This window comes from Scyliorhinus canicula, chromosome 16 (assembly GCF_902713615.1).
Source record: "Scyliorhinus canicula chromosome 16, sScyCan1.1, whole genome shotgun sequence".
In the NCBI taxonomy this organism is placed as follows: domain Eukaryota; kingdom Metazoa; phylum Chordata; class Chondrichthyes; order Carcharhiniformes; family Scyliorhinidae; genus Scyliorhinus; species Scyliorhinus canicula.
The window spans coordinates 57,758,654-57,778,623 of NC_052161.1; the positions used below are offsets into that span (position 1 = coordinate 57,758,654).

Genomic DNA, 19,970 nt, shown 5'->3' on the forward strand with positions numbered 1-19,970 from the left:
TAGAATCCCAGAAGCAGGCCATTCAACCCATTAAGTCTGAACTGACGCTTTGAAAGACTACTTTACCTAGGCCCAATCCTCTGTCCTATTTCTGCAAACCCACCCTAAGGGGCGATTTAGCATGGCACCTAATCTGCACATCTTTAGACTGTGGGAGCAACCCACGCAGACACGGGGAGAAAATGGCAACTCCACATAGTAACCCGAGGCTGGAATTGAAACCAGGTCCCTGGCGCTGTGAGGCAGCAGTGCTAACCACTGTGCCACCATGCACATGGTTAACAATAGCTAGAGGAGGAATGTTCTAAAGGATTGTAAGTGGTTATTGTAGTAATTAACTGAGCTATACCCCATGCAGCTGATATTAGTGATGTATTTTCAGAGAATAAGCCATTACCAGAGAAAACAGTTTCATACCTGCACAAGTAAAAAATAAGCTCGAAGGTCATCTTTTGTCCGTGGTCTAGAAAGACAACAGAAATTCCATGTGAACATGCATAAAGGGGAATTGGAAGTGTAAAGCTTCTATACAATTTGCAATGACATGCTTCACCAATAACCATATCAGTATATAATAACTGGGGAACATTTATAAGTTCCCAATAAAAGTGATCAATATCATTTTCCCTCTTCCCGAGAGACAGAGTGCAACCAACCAAACTCTCCTGCCGGAATCATCCGATCCCACTAATGTCGACCCCCTGCGGCAGGTACCCTAGCAGCAAAGGGTGTGGGCCACTGACAAAGCAGCCAACATCGGCGGGATCACGCCACCAGCCAATGGTGGGCCACCTCTGCAACAATACAGCGGGGAGTTGGGGGCTGGAAAGGGTGGAAAATCCAGGCCCCACCAAATCCCCCCCTTATTCCCGTACCAGCCTCCCCGAACAGGCGCCGGAATGTGGCGACTAGGGGTTTTTCACAGTAACTTCATTGAAGCCTACTTGTGACAATAAGCGATTTTCATTTCATTTCATTTATGAGAGAGGGGGATTGGCAGGTTTTTCAGCTAATGGGAAATTGTAACCAATCTGATTCCCACACCAAACAGCCACTCCAGTGGAGATCAATTCATTCAACACAGATTAGCAATTGAACCCAGGATTTTATAAAATGAAAGGTTTCTCCAGAAACAAACAATTCTTCTAGAGACAGGTGTCCCCGGCCTCCCAGCAACGATGACCCAGACCTTCCGTTCTCAGGATGGTCGTACATTGGGAGGTAGGCTGAGGACTCCACACACTGAATGAGGTGGGGGGGAGTGGGGGGGGGGGAATTGCCCAGGAAACGTTAACTACTGTTGGGCATTAACCTTGCATCTGGAAAACTCCCAAACTCTGATTTATCCTCAGAGACTTTGGATAATTCGGACTCACTTAGCAAACTAGCACTCCACCTCCAACCCCCTGCACCCCCAATGTCTTGACCCGCCCACCAACCCGCCCGACCCAACCACTATTATCCCCCCACCTGACCATTATCATCCCTTCCACCCAACCGCCATCCACCCTCCCCCCCCCCCCCCCCCCCCCCACCCGACTGCCATTTCACCCCCCCACACCCCGACCTGACGGCCACCCAACTACCTCCCTGATACTTGGACTAAACTGTCCCAGGACCCCAACCCCCACTACCATTCCCACCGCAGCCCCCATGCCCCTGACTACACACATACTACACCTCAGTCACTTGACTAAATAACCCCATCCAACTACCCTCCCAAACCCCAACTACCTAGCACCCCCCCCCCCCCACACACAACTACCCTCCCACCCAACTATCCTGCCACCAGCTCCTCCACTCTGACTATCATCACCCTCCACTACTACCCCAGATCACCTAACCCACCCTACCCATCATCCACTTATCTTCTCTCTTTTGCTTGCCAAAAGTGCCATTTAAACCTATCAGAATATGGCAACTAGTGCCAAATAAAGTGCTTGGCTTCCTCCGACACTCGGAGTGAAGGACCCCAGCAGCAGGTAGGCCCCACGTTTCTCAGGAAGCCCGGTTTGGAAGACCAGACCAGAAATGTGGACCTCCGGTGCAAGGTAGGTGAACTGAATTAGAATTAGATTCCAATGGCGAATCACGGAAGATTCGACTCGTTATAAATACCAATCTATCTTTTCTAACCCAGCTGCCTATGAAGCAAGGAAGGGCCAGATATATGTTTAATCGTGTATAGACCTTCTTCAGCAATGGAGCAGGTATGATGGCCAGCTGCAAAGTCAGGAAAAGTAACTTGCAATAATAATTATTTTTCTGTTCCGGTGCTAATGAAGAAATTCAGTATAAAATTAAACTCTTGCCGCACGAAAGGGAAATTCTTTAGGTCCTAATACAGGACAGGGATAATTATTTCATGTCATCCAGTTAATTAAGACGGTAATGATATTAATTGTACTTCATTCACTGAAGTTAATTTTGGTTATGGGAATAATATCAATTAACAGTTTTTAAACAATATCAGTGCCAAAGATACAATCCAGGCAGACAAAATCTCTGTCCCCGACAGGTTCTGCCTCTCTTGCAGTGTTGGTGGCAGCTCAGATTTTAGCGACAGCATTTTAAGGCAGTCTGGGCCTGCCAGGATCGCTGCCCACAAACATACACACAGCCTCCTGAGACAATACTGCTTTTTATGGATCTGGTTGGTAAAACGCCCGTCACCTTTCTCAGCAACATTCTCCCTTTACAATCCCAGATAAATTAGCATTCCCTTCAATTTTGCCTGGTAATGTTAAATGGCAGAAGATACAAACAGGACAAGTAATCAACAGAAGCATCAAGCAAATTTTTAATGAATATTGATCTTGTAAAACCGCGTCTCCACTATAAAACCCTGGGTGCATTTGAAGACAGTTTTAACACAAAAAAGTACAACTATCATACAGTATAAAATTATGTCTGACAAACACAGAAAGGAGTCCAGCTGCTGAGCAGAGTCTATGGAATGTGTTCTGTAAATGTAACTGCACTACATTGGCCAGTCTGTAAATCCCACTCAGTTAATCTTCAAGATTGATCACTGACTAAATTCCACCCAGTAAATGTCATTTTCAACAGCTGCCAACTGTCTATGTTCCTGCCCTTATTAGGGTGAGGAGTTCCACTGTAAGTGGATCACATAATTCCTTCAATTGTAGGTCTGGGAACAGGACTTTTGTGATTAGATTGGAGGCTATTCATTGCTAACACTGGAAATTCACTGCTCAAAGTTGCTTTAATGAGGTGACCTAACAAACAGTTCTGCTGATATTTTTCTTTCCATGTGCAGTTCTTTAAAGTAGTGTTGACCAACTGGCATCTTGTGTATGTACCTCCCTGTCCATGCATTTATGGGCCCTGAGTACACAATGGCTGCAAAAGGTGGTTCTGTAGCACCTGTAGTTTCGGTGCTCTGGGTGGATTTTTAAATTCCGAAACAGCTTTCATGCTGCACACTCATGGCACGGCCCACACTGGACATGTTTCGCATGGCTGGGTTTGAAACCCCATTGACAACAGACGGTCCAGAAGATCTTGCTGCCAGTCATTGGCAAGCTGTCCTCCACCGCCGCAGAACATACTGTGGAGGTGGAGGAAAGTCTCACCCCAAATGTGAAAGTTGATCAGGTCAGAATATCAAGTGATTTCAAGCCTCACCACTGACTATGATCTGATTGTTGACCATCACAGTCCATCATTGGAAAGAAATGCAGCCACGCCTATCCACATTTGATTAGGTGCGGCTACCTCTGGGTATGGTCTACATTGTCCTGAGGGAGAGGGGGAACTGGATCAGTGAGTGTGATGCGGAATGTATTTGGATGATGTGCCAGTCATATTTGAATAGCTGGTAGTTTGCATAATTCACGAGATGTGTGTTTGAGGCTTGCAGCACGGCTACGTGTGTGAGGGTGATGTAAAGCTAGGAATGCTCAGCATGAGTTATGCCTGATAAAGGTGGTAGTTAAGTCGGGGAGTGAATGGAGCAGTTCGAGGCACTAGTGATTGATTTGTGAGGATACTGTGACGGCACCCTGGACTAGTACGCAGTCAATTCGAGCCCTACTTGATCCAGTCACAACACAATTGAAATTAAAAATTAAGTCTCAGAAAATACCCAAAGTCTCTGGTCTTTGGCTGTCGAATAACTACAGGCACCAGGTTTGTAAATTTAAACACAATTAATTTTTATTAATAACAATAACTTCAATTAAATATGCAGAAAATACAACTAGTTAACTATTATATAACTCCTAACCCCCACCCCCTTTAACTCACCCCATCCTCTGCACACACACACACACACACACACACAAGACAGACAAACGCAGAGGTGAAAGAGGGGTGTAAAATAATGATGAAAATAAAAGGATAAGAGTCTTTGTTTCCGATGGACGTCTTCCGTACAACTTTCTTCAATCTAGGCCTTCAATTGGAGGTTTTTGTTTTCAGTCTATAATCGTTTTCACTGTCGATTCATCCAGGTCTCAAAAACATCTCTGCCGGTTCAGAAAACAGCAGATAGGCAATATTTATGGGGCCAGGGGTAAAAAAAAAGAGAGCAAGAGAGAGACAGAGAAGCTTCTATACTCAAGTGTCCAGGATCCGACCGTCATTCCTGCATAGTCTGAAAACCATCACACTCAGGTAAGACCCAATCACCACCTGTTGCCAGGAGAATGCAGCCTCTGGCCTTCATTCACCACCAGCCTGCCAAGCGAAGCAAATCCCTCCAATCTCTCAGATGTCAAAAAGTCTGAGTTCTGGTGTTCAAAAGCTACATCTCATAGCACAGTGTACCATTTTGCAACTTTTGAGTTCCTCACTTATTTTCCTCGACTTAAAGGTATATGTCCATTAAACATCCATGGATTAAAATAATAACAACAAAGCAAAACAGATGAGAAATAAGGGAATCAAGAGGAAGGGACCTTATAGTATCAAATTTAATGACCATTCTTTATGAGGTTATTAAATTTCTTCCTGTACAGCATCTGGGTTCTTGGAACAATAATGCTCACATTGAAAGTAATGGCTATCTTCTTCTATGTCTTCTCAGTGCATATCTCACGGCCTCACGGTAGCATGGTGGTTAGCATCAATGCTTCACAGCTCCAGGGACCCAGGTTCGATTCCCGGCTGGGTCACTGTCTGTGTGGAGTCTGCACGTCCTCCCCGTGTGTGCGTGGGTTTCCTCCGGGTGCTCTGGTTTCCCTCCCACAGTCCAAAGATGTGCGGGTTAGGTGGATTGGCCATGCTAAATTGCCCGTAGTGTAAGGTTAATGGGGGGATTGTTGGGTTACGGGTATATGGGTTACGTGGGTGATCATTGCTCGGCACAACATCGAGGGCCGAAGGGCCTGTTCTGTGCTGTACTGTTCTATGTTCTATGTTCTATTTTGAGGGCCTCCTAGCTCCTTGTGGGCAGAGAACTTCCCTTCCCCTATCCATCTCCTGCACCAAGGCCTCCAGTGCAGCTTCTGGGACCTTGGAGCCCACTCTCTGTCCTGCTGCACCATCTTCACTCTTCTTCCTCCTCAATCTTCCCCCAGCTGCTGCCAGTACCCACTGCAGCCAGAATGCATTTCCTTCTTAAGAGTGTTGACTGGCTGAAAGTAGTGCAGGCTAGACATAAATGGTGCTCATCTCATATACTTGGGCTGACTACTGAGACATGCAGCCACTCAAGCAGTTTGTTGCATATTACCATCATTTAGAGGTAGCAGGTAAAGTGACATTTATGTGCTGCTTTATCCGTAACAAATGAGGGTTAGTTAATCATGTATCACAATCCCTGTGCCCATTTTCGGACCTTATCCAATGTTTCCCCCTTTGAGTTTTTAAACTGGCAGCAGGGCTTACACGGAGCAGGATTTCAGCTGGTATGGGCATAAACCCTTAATCTGATACCTGCCGCAGCATCGATAAAAACATCACGAGGGGACGGGGGAATAGTTTTACTGTGCAGCGCCACTTCCAGTGACTTAACCCATTCCCTGGAGCAGGAAGCACTGTGACCACGACCAATGCAGCCCGAGCAGCATTCTTCACAAAAATCAAGGTTATCACTCCAATGTAGCAACTGATGTGCAGTCCTTACCTGGGGACTTCTGGGGAGGGTGTTTCCCCAGCGCACTATTGGGGTGGGCCACAGTTATATGACGTCCCAGAGCTCAGAGGTTATGGGCCTTTATCTCATGATCAATGTTAACGTTGTCCGCGGTCACATTGCTGTTTATGGGAGTTTGCCGTACACCAATTGGCTGCTGTGTTCCCTACATCACAATAGTGATTACACCTCAAAAAATACATTGGCCGCAAAGCGTTTTGAGATGTCCAGTGGCTTTGAAAAGCACTGTGTAAATGCAAGTCTTTCTTTTTTTGATGCGAGAAGAATGAGAAATTGTGTGGCGTAATTGAGGAAGAGAGTAAATGAAAGGGGCATGGAAAAAAATGGTCATATTTAATAAAACAGTTGAAACTAAACAAGTCAAAACTTATGCTGTTGCCAATAGTTTCAAAGTGTTTTGCATGTCCGCCAATAGTTAAAATTTCAGTGAACAGAAATTCAGAACTTTTTTTTCAAAATCCATATTAATTTTTTTTCCAATGTCTTGAGTTACAGAAGACCAACATTTTGTTGTTAAAATGGATAAATTAGGATTTAGTGGTGTGGCGGAGGACATAATTGACTGGAATTAGACCAAAATGCTATGCTGCAATAGAAAGCTGTCAAGAGGGTTGGAAGATTTTAAGAATGTTGACCCACGAAATGGTCCGATCCTGTGGAGCTGCTGAGTGTCGGTTACTGGGTGCAATGTGATTTGTCCTGATCATCTGACTGAAATTATTATTGCGTAAATTATTATACCGCATGGCCAAGTGAGCAAGGGCTAAGTGAGCCAAGAAACCACACAAAGCAAATTTTTTTCAGTCTTTCAAGGAATCTATTCGTTTGTGAAGGTTCATGTTCTGCAGTTTATGACCTCCTCTACTCTTGGGTGTGTCTTGGGGAATGACCACCGATTTCAAAATTTGCTTGCCTCCCCTTTTACATCAAATCCATCATGAGATTCATTACCTAGTCCATAGAGTACGGCTGCTTAAAATTGTCAGGTGAGAGTACCTTTAAGAAATGAGTGTTTAAGAAATGTACCTTTAAGAAATAAGTGTTTATCAGTGATGTCAGAGTGTGGGTGGAGCTGGGCTGTCTCTCAGCTTTTTACTTTCGTTTTAGACTGTTTGCCGCAGGGTGTGTTTTAGTTTCGTTTTCAGAGCTGGATAGCTTCAGTCACAGCCAGAAGATGTATGAGTCTCCCTCTCTGTAATCTAAAGAATGTCATTCGATCCTTTGGTGATTTCAAACTCATAACTGCTCTCAGTAGTGACTTTAACCTGATGTGCTTCTGTTTAAAGGTTTTTTTTTCAATCTTATGGATGTTAAAAGGACAGCTTAAGGATTACTTAGTGATGTATTCTTTGGGGGTCATATTTGAATTGATGGTTACGAAGGTTAACTGGAGTTCATAGAATAAACATTGTTTTGCTTTAAAAATACTTTTCCATTTCTGCTGTACCACACCTGTAGAGTGGGCCGTGTGCTCCCCATATCGCAATCTATTAAAAGTTGTGGGTCCGGTGAACTCCATGATACACTTTGGGGTTCTCTAAACCCTGGCCCATAGCAAACGTCTTCATAAATTAATTCTATTTCTCAGATTTGGCCCATGCAACATCTCCACAAATCAAAAACTTACCATCAGGTCATAATTATTGAGGCATTGGTGTTCGCAAACTACCATGCACAACTGAAACAACTCTTTTATGATGGTGACGCAAATATACTTTGTCATCTACACAAGGGTGAATGACCTCCATGGCAATTATAATCCACTGTAAATTATTTAATTATCTGGGTTGGACACTATTACACACTGATTAACAACAATCAATAGAAAGTTAAGTGTTTTCTCTGTCCAGAACTAAGATTGATTTCAGCGAACCACTTACATAAATGCAATTGGTAGCTGTGTAATTGACTGTCATTAAGAAATCAGCATTAGTTCCCCGCATCCACCTTTGACAAACATCATGCAAGAAAAATAGGTGGGATTTCAGACTGGAGACATCACAGTGCCGACATTTCTCATTGCAGGTAAGATTGGGCAAAGACCCCATATTACCATGTTCTGCCTCAAATCCTCCATACTCCCAAGAATTTTGTAGCCCATAATATTACCGTTTATTATACTTCTGCATCACATCCTAAAACAGTAACATTATTTGACATCATGTTCACAAAATATTTTAATAAATGTTAGTAGTAATGAATATAAATATTCTTCATTGGTAGTTAGGGGTTTATCTTTTCTTATTCTTTTGGCTGGAAACTCCTACTGTTTGGTACTTGCTGACTAGGTATTCTCTTCCCCCACTGAAAACAGTGAGAACATAGAGGGGCGTGTGTAAAATGAAAATTTTCCTGCTCTTACATGCTGTAACCAAATCGCTGGAACAATGTTAAATTATAAGCTTGCTTTTCCCTATACATAACAAATCCGAACAGAATCCACCATCCATGCAAATCCCTTACACTTTTCAGATTACTGAACAAATCGATAGACTGAATAACAAAACAATTGTTCGTTTTATTTAGAAAAACACAGCTGAGACTTACCCTTTCCATTCCCTCAGCAGACTGTTAATAATACCTTTTAATACAGTTTTCTGGATGTCCTGGGGCTGAAAAATAACAATTGCAACTGATTGTTATAGACATTCACTCAATTTTAATAATAGTAATTGTAAAAGAACAGGTCAATGTATTATTCTCTTTGCATTTTATTAATCAATACTCATAAGGTGCAGTATTCACTGCAAACAAATACTAATTGTTTAGCAAAGGAATGTATATGCACAAATTTTATGAAGTAATACAAGATCTCCCTTAACAATATGTATGGTATATTTAAGGATATGCTGTTTCCTCTGGTTAGGAGCACTATATTATTCAATCCACATTATTATGTTGCTCCTGAAGTATGTAATTTGGTGTATTATCTTAACTAACTGAATTAATTGAAGCAAAGACCATTTGCAATTATTTCAGGGTATGCAATGGGGCAAGCAACACATTTGAAATGTTTCAGAACTTAATTTTACTCTAGGTTAATATTATGCAATATTGCAAATATTTATGGATTGATTCAAACTTACTTTTATATGTATATATGAGCACATATATGTAACAATTATTGTTTTGGCTAGCTGGAAAGTAAGATGAGTCAATTTTAACCATACACCAGACTCAACCAAAGGCTATAAGTATTACAACACTGTCAATGTATTTTATAAAGAGGCATTCTCTAAGTTATTTTCCATGGAGGGTACACAATTGAACCTGAGATTTTTAACTTTTTTATACTTGGTGAGGATGATTAAAAAAATACACTCACTGTGTTCAGTAAGGTTTCATAGACACAATTTGTGAATTCAACGTTAACACCTGGATCATCTATGGTGTTAAAAGGTGCACTGGCATCCCGCTAAGAATTAGTGGAATATAAAATAAAATATGTCATAGTTTATACAAAAATAAATAAAGCATTAACACAGTGAAAACAAGATCGACATTTCGCTGAATGTTAGGGCGGAGGTTTACAAGCCTCCCGCCAGCGGGATTCTTTTGGTCCCACCAAAATCAATGGATATTTGAACCGTTCGTCATGTTGGGAAAGGGCTGGAAAATTCCACCCTGCATCTGTTTTACATGGCAAAGCAACACTCATATCACCAATCAGGGCAGCATGGTGGTGCAGTGGTTAGCACAGCTGGCTCACGGCACCAAGGCAGGTTCGATCCCAGCTCTGGGTCACTGTCCGCGTGGAGTTTGCACATTGGGTTGGATTTTCCAGCCGATCCTGCTGACGCGATCTTCCGGTCCCTGCAGCGGCGGCAACCTCCCCCCCCACCCGCCGCTGAAGTTTCCCCCGTGGCAGAGGGTGCGGACAAGAAGTTCCTGTTGAAAGAAACCCCTGATGACAACAGCGGGGCAGGAAGGTCCCACTAATGGCGGGCCACCTCTGCTGCATGCTACAGTGGTACGGAAAATCCCACTCATTGTTCAATGCAGGAGCAAAACAGCATCACACATGTGTAAACATCATCTTGTTCCCTGCTTCTGTAGCACCCACAGAGTATCGTCAAAGGACTGTAAATCTGGTTCTTTTTTAGATGTACAATATCTGTTTGAAGTCGTCGCCAAATATATTTTAATTAAAACTTGAACAATTGAATGTCCAAACTGAAAGGCATCTTAGGCTACATTTCTCCTCTGGGGTTAGGAAACAGAGATCAGGGTTGTTTCAGTATCCCGAGCCTGCCCCCAGGGGCAAACAGTCATTCATTCTGGTTCTCACAGGGGGTCTCCCCAACCTGGCATAGTGACAGGTTTGCCACCCAAATAAGGATGTCAGGAAGCCCTTGAAACTGGAGGGCCAAAGGCCTTCCAGCTTGAGGGGGGCGATAATAGAAGTGGATGAGAGAGAGAGGGTGCTTAAAGGTGAAAGCCCCCCTCTATCCAACATTTTAAATCTTCAATCAAGAAATGGAATTTGCAGCCAGGTGACCACCATGTCTCCGGCCTGACCATGGGTACCCGCCTCCAGGCAGTTAAACTGCCCGCCAACACCTCCTGAAACCAGGCGGACACCTGAAAAATTGCCCCGAATTAGTCTCAATGGGCTGGTTTAGCTCACTGAGCTAAATCACTGGCTTTTAAAGCAGACCAAGCAGGCCAGTAGCACGGTTCGATTCCTGTACCAGCCTCCCCGAACAGGCGCCGGAATGTGGCGACTAGGGGCTTTTCACAGTAACTTCATTGAAGACTACTCGTGACAATAAGCAATTTTCATTTTCAAATTTTTCATTTCATTGATTGTCTACCTAACGTTTGAAGTGAGGTAGCCCTGCCGGACCTGATCCCACTTCTGCAAACATTGACAGGGATCCAATGGTGATCCTTGGCTGGGCCTTGGAATGTTCCCAGATGTCATTGCTCCCTGTGGCATTGTTGACAATGGAGGGCAGCAGCTCTAGGGGGGGATCAGGGGCTGGATTTCTAACCAATAAGGGATGGGGGAGGACATCTATTGTGGGAACTAAATCCTGACCATGGGATTTCTGACTTGAATACCATGTGGGACCTTGCTAACAGCCTTTTAAAAATACAGACTACACCAAATGCTCTACCCTCAGGATCAGGCCACCAAACTAGCTGGAGAGCAGGAGTATCATACCAGTGCTGAAGGTGAGATGAGACTCTCCCAGGAAGTTAGTGAGGTTACCTCTAGTCTGCAGTTGTCATCTGCGCCCACAGACTGCGGGATGTCTTTAATATACGAGTCTGCTCAGTCAATAACAGAGATTTTCCTTTCTCAGTTCCAATTATCAGCAAAATATAGGGAGTGCAGCCACCAGGGGAAAACCACAGCCTCAACCCCAAACCCACCTCTGAGAATGCCTCATATTCCTCAGAGGATGCACCCACGTTCACCTGCACACTCTGCCAGTGGAGACAGGCTCACTTTGATCGATCCAAGTTCTAGATTAGACTCGGGCTCACAATTTCACAATTTGGTGAGCACATCACTGACACTGGTCCACAGCTGGTGGAGGCAGTGACAACTGAGGTATCTGACACTCGGATAACTGCTGGGGAACAAGCCCCTGCTGAACCCCAAACAGATGACGGGACTCAGGACTCAGCCTCAAAAACCTCAAAAAACCTTTTAGGAGATGCGGAGACAGGCACGGAGCATCATGCCGGTGGCCATGCGCAGACTGGAGAATCCGTACACATTCTTGTCCGCTGTCACGGCTTCGGCATGTGGGCGCTTGCCTTCGCGGAAAGGATGGCAGCCTCCTTGAAGGCACAGGTCCAACGCAATATACAGTGGCTGTCAGATATGGAGTCAGACCTGCAAACCACTGCTCTAGGTATTGGTGCAGTACAGCAGTGGCAAGGCGAGAGATGCTGGGGCACCGCAAACTCCCTCCAGGTGCCCCTTCTCCTCACCGTCAAGGAGTGCCATTAGGCACTCACAGGGAGGATGAGCATCATCCAGACAAATCAGGGGCTTCATCCCAGGACAAACATCAGGGTGCACTGTCTCTCAATCTTCCCTCTACCAGTGACCCCATCACCTCCAACAAGTCGGGGCAGGGAAGGTTCACCCCTGCCTAGGCCTCAGGACATCAGAGGTTGCCCGCCAAAGTCGTCACGGTCAACAGGACAGGGCACTTAACAGGCTGCATAAAAAACATTTTGGGCTTCCCGCTCTATTCTCCAACCCCTTTGTCATCCCGACCCCCACTTATTTTCAGGAAAAGTCTACCTTCTCTGTTTTGCTGGATTTTCACATATTCAGCAAATCCAAGGTTAATGCTATTTAAATTACTAGATAAAAAAATAGTCCCTTTGGAATGAATCAGGTTACATCTAGAAGCACGCTGTAAAAAGACAGTAATATGTTCCATGGGCAGAAATTGGATGCAAGTTATACCAGGAAATTGAGTCATAATTAGACATGATTAGAAAATAAGTAAATAATCCTTTCAGGAAACAGTTTATTGTGATTTACATCACCATTGGATTGCTACATTTTATGCGGGCAAAACATTAGCAGTATTCTGAATGTGCCTCACTTAGAAACAGGTACAAAATAACTCCAAAATAATCTTAAAAGCCAGATCATCTGTATGTGCATTTAGAAGCAGTGGGTATAAATCCTCGCCTGAAATTACTATTGGCGCAAAATGAAACATAGAGCGGATTCTCCGGCACTGCCCACCTGGAGAATCGCACCCGAGGTCAATAGACTTTTCCATTGTCCGCGTCTCACCCGTGGCGATCTTGCGACGGACGGAGCAGAAAAATCCAGCCCATTGCCTGTAGTCTACATACCTTGAAAGCTGCATTAATTTCCAGAAATGAATCAAATGTTGTGGAATAAAAATCATGAACCACTTTCCAGTCTCCTGAAATCTTGGCCTTTTCTACATCTTCTCTGTAATCAGAAAATAAACATATAATTTGTTAATCAAACTCATAAGGTTGAGTTCATTTAAACATCTGCATTACTGAACGATGAATGGTGCTGTACTTCTTAATTATGATACACTTGGTTCAGAATTAGATCATATAAAACTGGTCTATCTTGACTTCCTGAGCAAATGAATCTTGCTACATTCAAATAGACTGAATACCAGTAACATGTAATGTTAATCTGCGAAGTTCATGACTTCTGAACAGTAAAATTACCCACCTTGCGGGGTATTTTGACCTCTTTCGGGTGATAGCAATCTTCAGGATTTGGATTCGTTCTGGGATTTCATTTATTTTTTTCCTTGCCTTGATGACCTAGAGACCGTTTCGCTAATAACTCGTGAATCTCAGATCTCACCATCTAAAATGGCCCATGAACCAAACAGTAGTTCAGTTTAATTTCTGACCTACAGATTTGGGCTTCCTGCTGAGATGCCTGGCTCACAAGTTCAACTTACATTTGGATTTGGAAGGCTCGAGAGAGAGAGAGAGAGAGAGAGAGAGAGAAAGAGAGAGCGAGAGAGCGAGCACAAGTATCGCTGATCCACATTCCCCTGGGAGTGGCGTAGACAGTGGTGGTGCCTGGCTGACCCACAAACCTGCGGAGGGCTTTGATCCCCAACACTGGGTGTCTTTTTGTAGGATGAAAGGGAGTTTGGGGTGTGGGGCAATGTTCCTGCTCTTCCTGGCCCATAAGCTGTGCTGTGAAGGTGCTTACCTTCTCCCAGAGCTGTTCTTGCCTCCCTTCAGATGTCGGGTTTACCTGAGGGTTGTGAAACCTGGGAGGTCACTGCAAATCAGGTTATATCAGATGCTACTAGCCTCATCAGAAAAATTAAACTGCCAACTGATTTCCTGGGAACATCTTGGCTCTCTGTCCCTTGAACCATCCTCATTAAACAGAAAACTGGGTGAGCTGGAGCTGGTTTGGGATCAGTTGCAGCTTTCCGGATATGAAAATACATCTTTTCTTAAAGCATACAGTATCCTCGGGTAAGGAATGGGCTGATGTGATCAATGAAAGTCCACCGTGGAACGGCTGGATCCTTGACAGCTCATATTTCAAATAACGTGCTCAAAATCCTTCGAAAGCTTTGTGACCCACATGCAAACTCGAGTAAAAGACAATAATCTAGAATCCTCAATGTAGAATGATTCCTTTGCCCCATGCCTACCATATCGTTAACTTGTTAGATTTGCATTTGAAGCAGCAGTGGCATAGTGATATTATTTGGAATAGCAATCCAGATACCCAGAGGAATGCACTGGGAACCCGGGTTCGAATCCCCCGTTGCTCATTATGCTTTCCCTTAATTTGCTCTGTTTTAATTACCTTTGCTCAAGAGTCGCCAGGTATCTTTCTCATACCACCACAGGGTTCAAAGCCAAGTACTGATCAATGACTCAATACACTAGTTAGTAAGTTTGAAATCAATACACATTTATTATACACACAGTCAATTATTACTCATGCATAAACTCTACTCACTAAACTACAACTGCTACTAAAACCTATACTTAGCTTCGAGTGGCCCACCCAGTCAGAGGGACAGTGGCCGTTGTCCGGTTCTGATACTGCTGGCTTCGAACTGGTACGGAATAGTAGCTAGGAGTGTCTATCTCGTAGCGTGCGTTGATCTTAGACTTACTTGTTCTGGTGCAGCTGCTAGGCAGGTCTCTCCTCGCTGACAGCCAAGGACAAGAGTTCTTTCGAGAGCTGCCAAGAGAGCGAACTGAACTTGGGGACTCTATTTTATAGTCCCCAGGGGTTTCGCGCCCTTTTGGGCGGACCCCGGACTTGGTCCCAATTAATTGGACCATGTCCCAATCGTTCTTATCGATTTTCTCCGGAGTTGTTCTCTGATCATTGGGCGGGCCCTAGGTGGTCGTTGGCCTGCCTTTGTCTTAGCTCCTGCTGGCGCCGGGGAGTCTGGCTTGGTCTCGATTGTTTTAATGTTGCTTTTTGTCCCTGAGATAGCCCATTAATATGTTAATGGCTATTGGTTTCAGTTCTGTCTGGGTTCTGCAAATCTTAATACACAGGAAACCTTGCACCTGCTGGTGTTCTCTGGTGTTATCCAATTTTCCCTACACTCCTTGCTAGTGTCCATTTTGAAATCGGGACATGGCCACCCCAGGTGGCTACACTCCCTCCCTGTGATCCTCAACACGAAACATCCAGCAGAGGGCAGCAGAGCAGAGCTACTGATCAGCTGTTCTGGGGAAATTTGCATACGTGCAGTGCGGTCAGCCTAAGTTGAAGGTGAATCTGCAAAGGAGACCCGAGGAGTTTGAGTGAAGGCAATCATCCAGCAGAGGGCAGCAGAGCAGAGCTACTGATCAGCTGTTCTGGGGAAATTTGCATACGTGCAGTGCGGTCAGCCTAAGTTGAAGGTGAATCTGCAAAGGAGACCCGAGGAGTTTGAGTGAAGGCAATCATCCAGCAGAGGGCAGCAGAGCAGAGCTACTGATCAGCTGTTCTGGGGAAATTTGCATACGTGCAGTGCGGTCAGCCTAAGTTGAAGGTGAATCTGCAAAGGAGACCCGAGGAGTTTGAGTGAAGGCAATCATCCAGCAGAGGGCAGCAGAGCAGAGCTACTGATCAGCTGTTCTGGGGAAATTTGCATACGTGCAGTGCGGTCAGCCTAAGTTGAAGGTGAATCTGCAAAGGAGACCCGAGGAGTTTGAGTGAAGGCAATCATCCAGCAGAGGGCAGCAGAGCAGAGCTACTGATCAGCTGTTCTGGGGAAATTTGCATACGTGCAGTGCGGTCAGCCTAAGTTGAAGGTGAATCTGCAAAGGAGACCCGAGGAGTTTGAGTGAAGGCAATCATCCAGCAGAGGGCAGCAGAGCAGAGCTACTGATCAGCTGTTCTGGGGAAATTTGCATACGTGCAGTGCGGTCAGCCTAAGTTGAAGGTGAATCTGCAAAGGAGACCCGAGGAGTTTGAGTGAAGGCAATCATCCAGCAGAGGGCAGCAGAGCAGAGCTACTGATCAGCTGTTCTGGGGAAATTTGCATACGTGCAGTGCGGTCAGCCTAAGTTGAAGGTGAATCTGCAAAGGAGACCCGAGGAGTTTGAGTGAAGGCAATCATCCAGCAGAGGGCAGCAGAGCAGAGCTACTGATCAGCTGTTCTGGGGAAATTTGCATACGTGCAGTGCGGTCAGCCTAAGTTGAAGGTGAATCTGCAAAGGAGACCCGAGGAGTTTGAGTGAAGGCAATCATCCAGCAGAGGGCAGCAGAGCAGAGCTACTGATCAGCTGTTCTGGGGAAATTTGCATACGTGCAGTGCGGTCAGCCTAAGTTGAAGGTGAATCTGCAAAGGAGACCCGAGGAGTTTGAGTGAAGGCAATCATCCAGCAGAGGGCAGCAGAGCAGAGCTACTGATCAGCTGTTCTGGGGAAATTTGCATACGTGCAGTGCGGTCAGCCTAAGTTGAAGGTGGTTTGTGGAGAGGCTGTTGGCAAGTGACAGTTAAACCCGAAACACTTCGTGAGTGTTTCCCACCCTACCTCCTCCTCTAACCAACCCCCCCACCCCACGGTGGTTGGGAAGCGGGAGCAGGGGCCTGTCGTGAAGGTGAGTGAGTGCCTTTAAATTTGCTTACCTTCAGCGGGAGCAGGGTTTGAGGTAATATCAGGTAAGCTCATCCTTTCTTTTTCTTTTTCTTGTTTTTTTTTAATCTAGAGGTGATGTCAGGGAAGGCAGTACAATGCTCCTCCTGCAGAATGTTTGAGGTGAGGGACGCCGTCAGTGTCCCTGCTGATTTCATCTGTGGGAAGTGCACCCAGCTCCAGCTCCTCAAAAACCGTGTTAGGGACCTGGAGCTTGAGCTGGATGAACTTCGGATCATTCGGGAGGCAGAGGGGGTCATAGATAGGAGCTTCAGGGAAATAGTTACACCAAAGACTGGAGATAGATGGGTAACTGTAAGAGGGACTGGGAAGAAGCAGTCAGTGCAGGGACCCCCTGCGGTCGTTCCCCTGAGTAACAAGTATACCGTTTTGGATACTTGTGGGGGGGACGACTTACCAGGGGTAAGCCATGGGGTACGGGCCTCTGGCACGGAGTCTGTCCCTGTTGCTCAGAAGGGAAGGGGGGAAAGGAGTAGAACATTAGTAATTGGGGACTCAATAGTCAGGGGCACAGATAGGAGATTTTGTGGGAGCGAGAGAGACTCACGTTTGGTATGTTGCCTCCCAGGTGCAAGGGTACGTGATGTCTCGGATCGTGTTTTCCGGGTCCTTAAGGGGGAGGGGGAGCAGCCCCAAGTCGTAGTCCACATTGGCACTAACGACATAGGTAGGAAAGGGGACAAGGATGTCAGGCAGGCCTTTAGGGAGCTAGGATGGAAGCTCAGAGCGAGAACAAACAGAGTTGTTATCTCTGGGTTGTTGCCCGTGCCACGTGATAGTGAGATGAGGAATAGGGAGAGAGAGCAATTAAACACGTGGCTACAGGGATGGTGCAGGCGGGAGGGATTCAGATTTCTGGATAACTGGGGCTCTTTCTGGGGAAGGTGGGACCTCTATAGACAGGATGGTCTACATCTGAACCTGAGGGGCACCAATATCCTGGGGGGGAGATTTGTTAGTGCTCTTTGGGGGGGTTTAAACTAATTCAGCAGGGGCATGGGAACCTGGATTGTAGTTTTGGGGTACGGGAGATTGAGAGTATAGAGGTCAGGAGCACAGATTTGACTTCGCAGGAGGGTGCCAGTGTTCAGGTAGGTGGTTTGAAGTGTGTCTACTTCAATGCCAGGAGTATACGAAATAAGGTAGGGGAACTGGCAGCATGGGTTGGTACCTGGGACTTCGATGTTGTGGCCATTTCAGAGACATGGATAGAGCAGGGACAGGAATGGTTGTTGCAGGTTCCGGGGTTTAGGTGTTTTAGTAAGCTCAGAGAAGGGGGCAAAAGAGGGGGAGGTGTGGCGCTGCTAGTCAAGGACAGTATTACGGTGGCGGAAAGGATGCTAGATGGGGACTCTTCTTCCGAGGTAGTATGGGCTGAGGTTAGAAATAGGAAAGGAGAGGTCACCCTGTTGGGAGTTTTCTATAGGCCACCTAATAGTTCTAGGGATGTAGAGGAAAGGATGGCGAAGATGATTCTGGAAAAGAGCGAAAGTAACAGGGTAGTTGTTATGGGAGACTTTAACTTTCCAAATATTGACTGGAAAAGATATAGTTCGAGTACATTAGATGGGTCATTCTTTGTACAATGTGTGCAGGAGGGTTTCCTGACACAATATGTTGACAGGCCAACAAGAGGCGAGGCCACATTGGATTTGGTTTTGGGTAATGAACCAGGCCAGGTGTTAGATCTGGAGGTAGGTGAGCACTTTGGAAACAGTGACCACAATTCGGTGACCTTTACGTTAGTGATGGAAAGGGATAAGTATACCCCGCAGGGCAAGAGTTATAGCTGGGGGAAGGGCAATTATGATGCCATTAGACATGACTTAGGATGTGTTGGTTGGAGAAGTAGGCTGCAAGGGTTGGGCACACTGGATATGTGGAGCTTGTTCAAGGAACAGCTATTGCATGTTCTTGATAAGTACGTACCAGTCAGGCAGGGAGGAAGGGGTCGAGCGAGGGAACCGTGGTTTACCAAAGAAGTGGAATCTCTTGTTAAGAGGAAGAAGGAGGCCTATGTGAAGATGAGGCGTGAAGTTTCAGTTGGGGCGCTTGATAGTTACAAGGAAGCGAGGAAGGATCTAAAGAGAGAGCTGAGACGAGCAAGGAGGGGACATGAGAAGTCTTTGGCAGGTAGGATCAAGGAAAACCCAAAAGCTTTCTATAGGTATGTCAGAAATAAAAGAATGACTAGGGTAAGAGTAGGGCCAGTCAAGGACAGTGGTGGGAAGTTGTGTGTGGAGGCTGAGGAGATAAGCGAGATACTAAATGAATACTTTTCGTCAGTATTCACTCAGGAAAAAGATAATATTGTGGAGGAGAATGCTGAGACCCAGGCTATTAGAATAGATGGCATTGAGGTGCGTAGGGAAGAAGTGTTGGCAATTCTGGACAAGGTGAAAATAGATAAGTCCCCGGGGCCGGATGGGATTTATCCTAGGATTCTCTGGGAAGCCAGGGAAGAGATTGCTGAGCCTTTGGCTTTGATTTTTAGGTCATCGTTGGCTACAGGAATAGTGCCAGAGGACTGGAGGATAGCAAATGTGGTCCCTTTGTTCAAGAAGGGGAGTAGAGATAACCCCGGTAACTATAGGCCGGTGAGCCTAACGTCTGTGGTAGGTAAAGTCTTGGAGAGGATTATAAAAGATACGATTTATAATCACCTAGATAGGAATAATATGATTAGGGACAGTCAGCATGGTTTTGTGAAGGGTAGGTCATGCCTCACAAACCTTATCGAGTTCTTTGAGAAGGTGACTGAACAGGTTGACGAGGGTAGAGCAGTTGATGTGGTGTATATGGATTTCAGTAAAGCGTTTGATAAGGTTCCCCACGGTCGGCTATTGCAGAAAATACGGAGGCTGGGGATTGAGGGTGATTTAGAGATGTGGATCAGAAATTGGCTAGTTGAAAGAAGACAGAGAGTGGTAGTTGATGGGAAATGTTCAGAATGGAGTTCAGTTACGAGTGGCGTACCACAAGGATCTGTTCTGGGGCCGTTGCTGTTTGTCATTTTTATAAATGACCTAGAGGAGGGCGCGGAAGGATGGGTGAGTAAATTTGCTGATGACACTAAAGTCGGTGGAGTTGTAGACAGTGCGGAAGGATGTTGCAGGTTACAGAGGGACATAGATAAGCTGCAGAGCTGGGCTGAGAGGTGGCAAATGGAGTTTAATGTGGAGAAGTGTGAGGTGATTCACTTTGGAAAGAATAACAGAAATGCGGAATATTTGGCTAA

General features: G+C 45.4%; 1 protein-coding gene across 2 annotated transcripts in view; it reads right to left on the reverse strand.

Annotated features, from left to right (window-relative positions):
• Positions 1 to 19,970, reverse strand: part of hectd2 (HECT domain containing 2) — a 139,567-nt gene that overhangs the window by 71,115 nt on the left and 48,482 nt on the right. For both annotated transcript variants that reach the window (XM_038773601.1, XM_038773600.1), the window contains exons 4-7: positions 12,956 to 13,058; positions 9,447 to 9,536; positions 8,669 to 8,733; positions 418 to 463 (exon numbers count right to left, since the gene is read on the reverse strand). In XM_038773601.1, the coding sequence (XP_038629529.1) occupies positions 418 to 463; positions 8,669 to 8,733; positions 9,447 to 9,536; positions 12,956 to 13,058 (304 nt within the window). The remainder of the gene's footprint in view (positions 1 to 417; positions 464 to 8,668; positions 8,734 to 9,446; positions 9,537 to 12,955; positions 13,059 to 19,970) is intronic.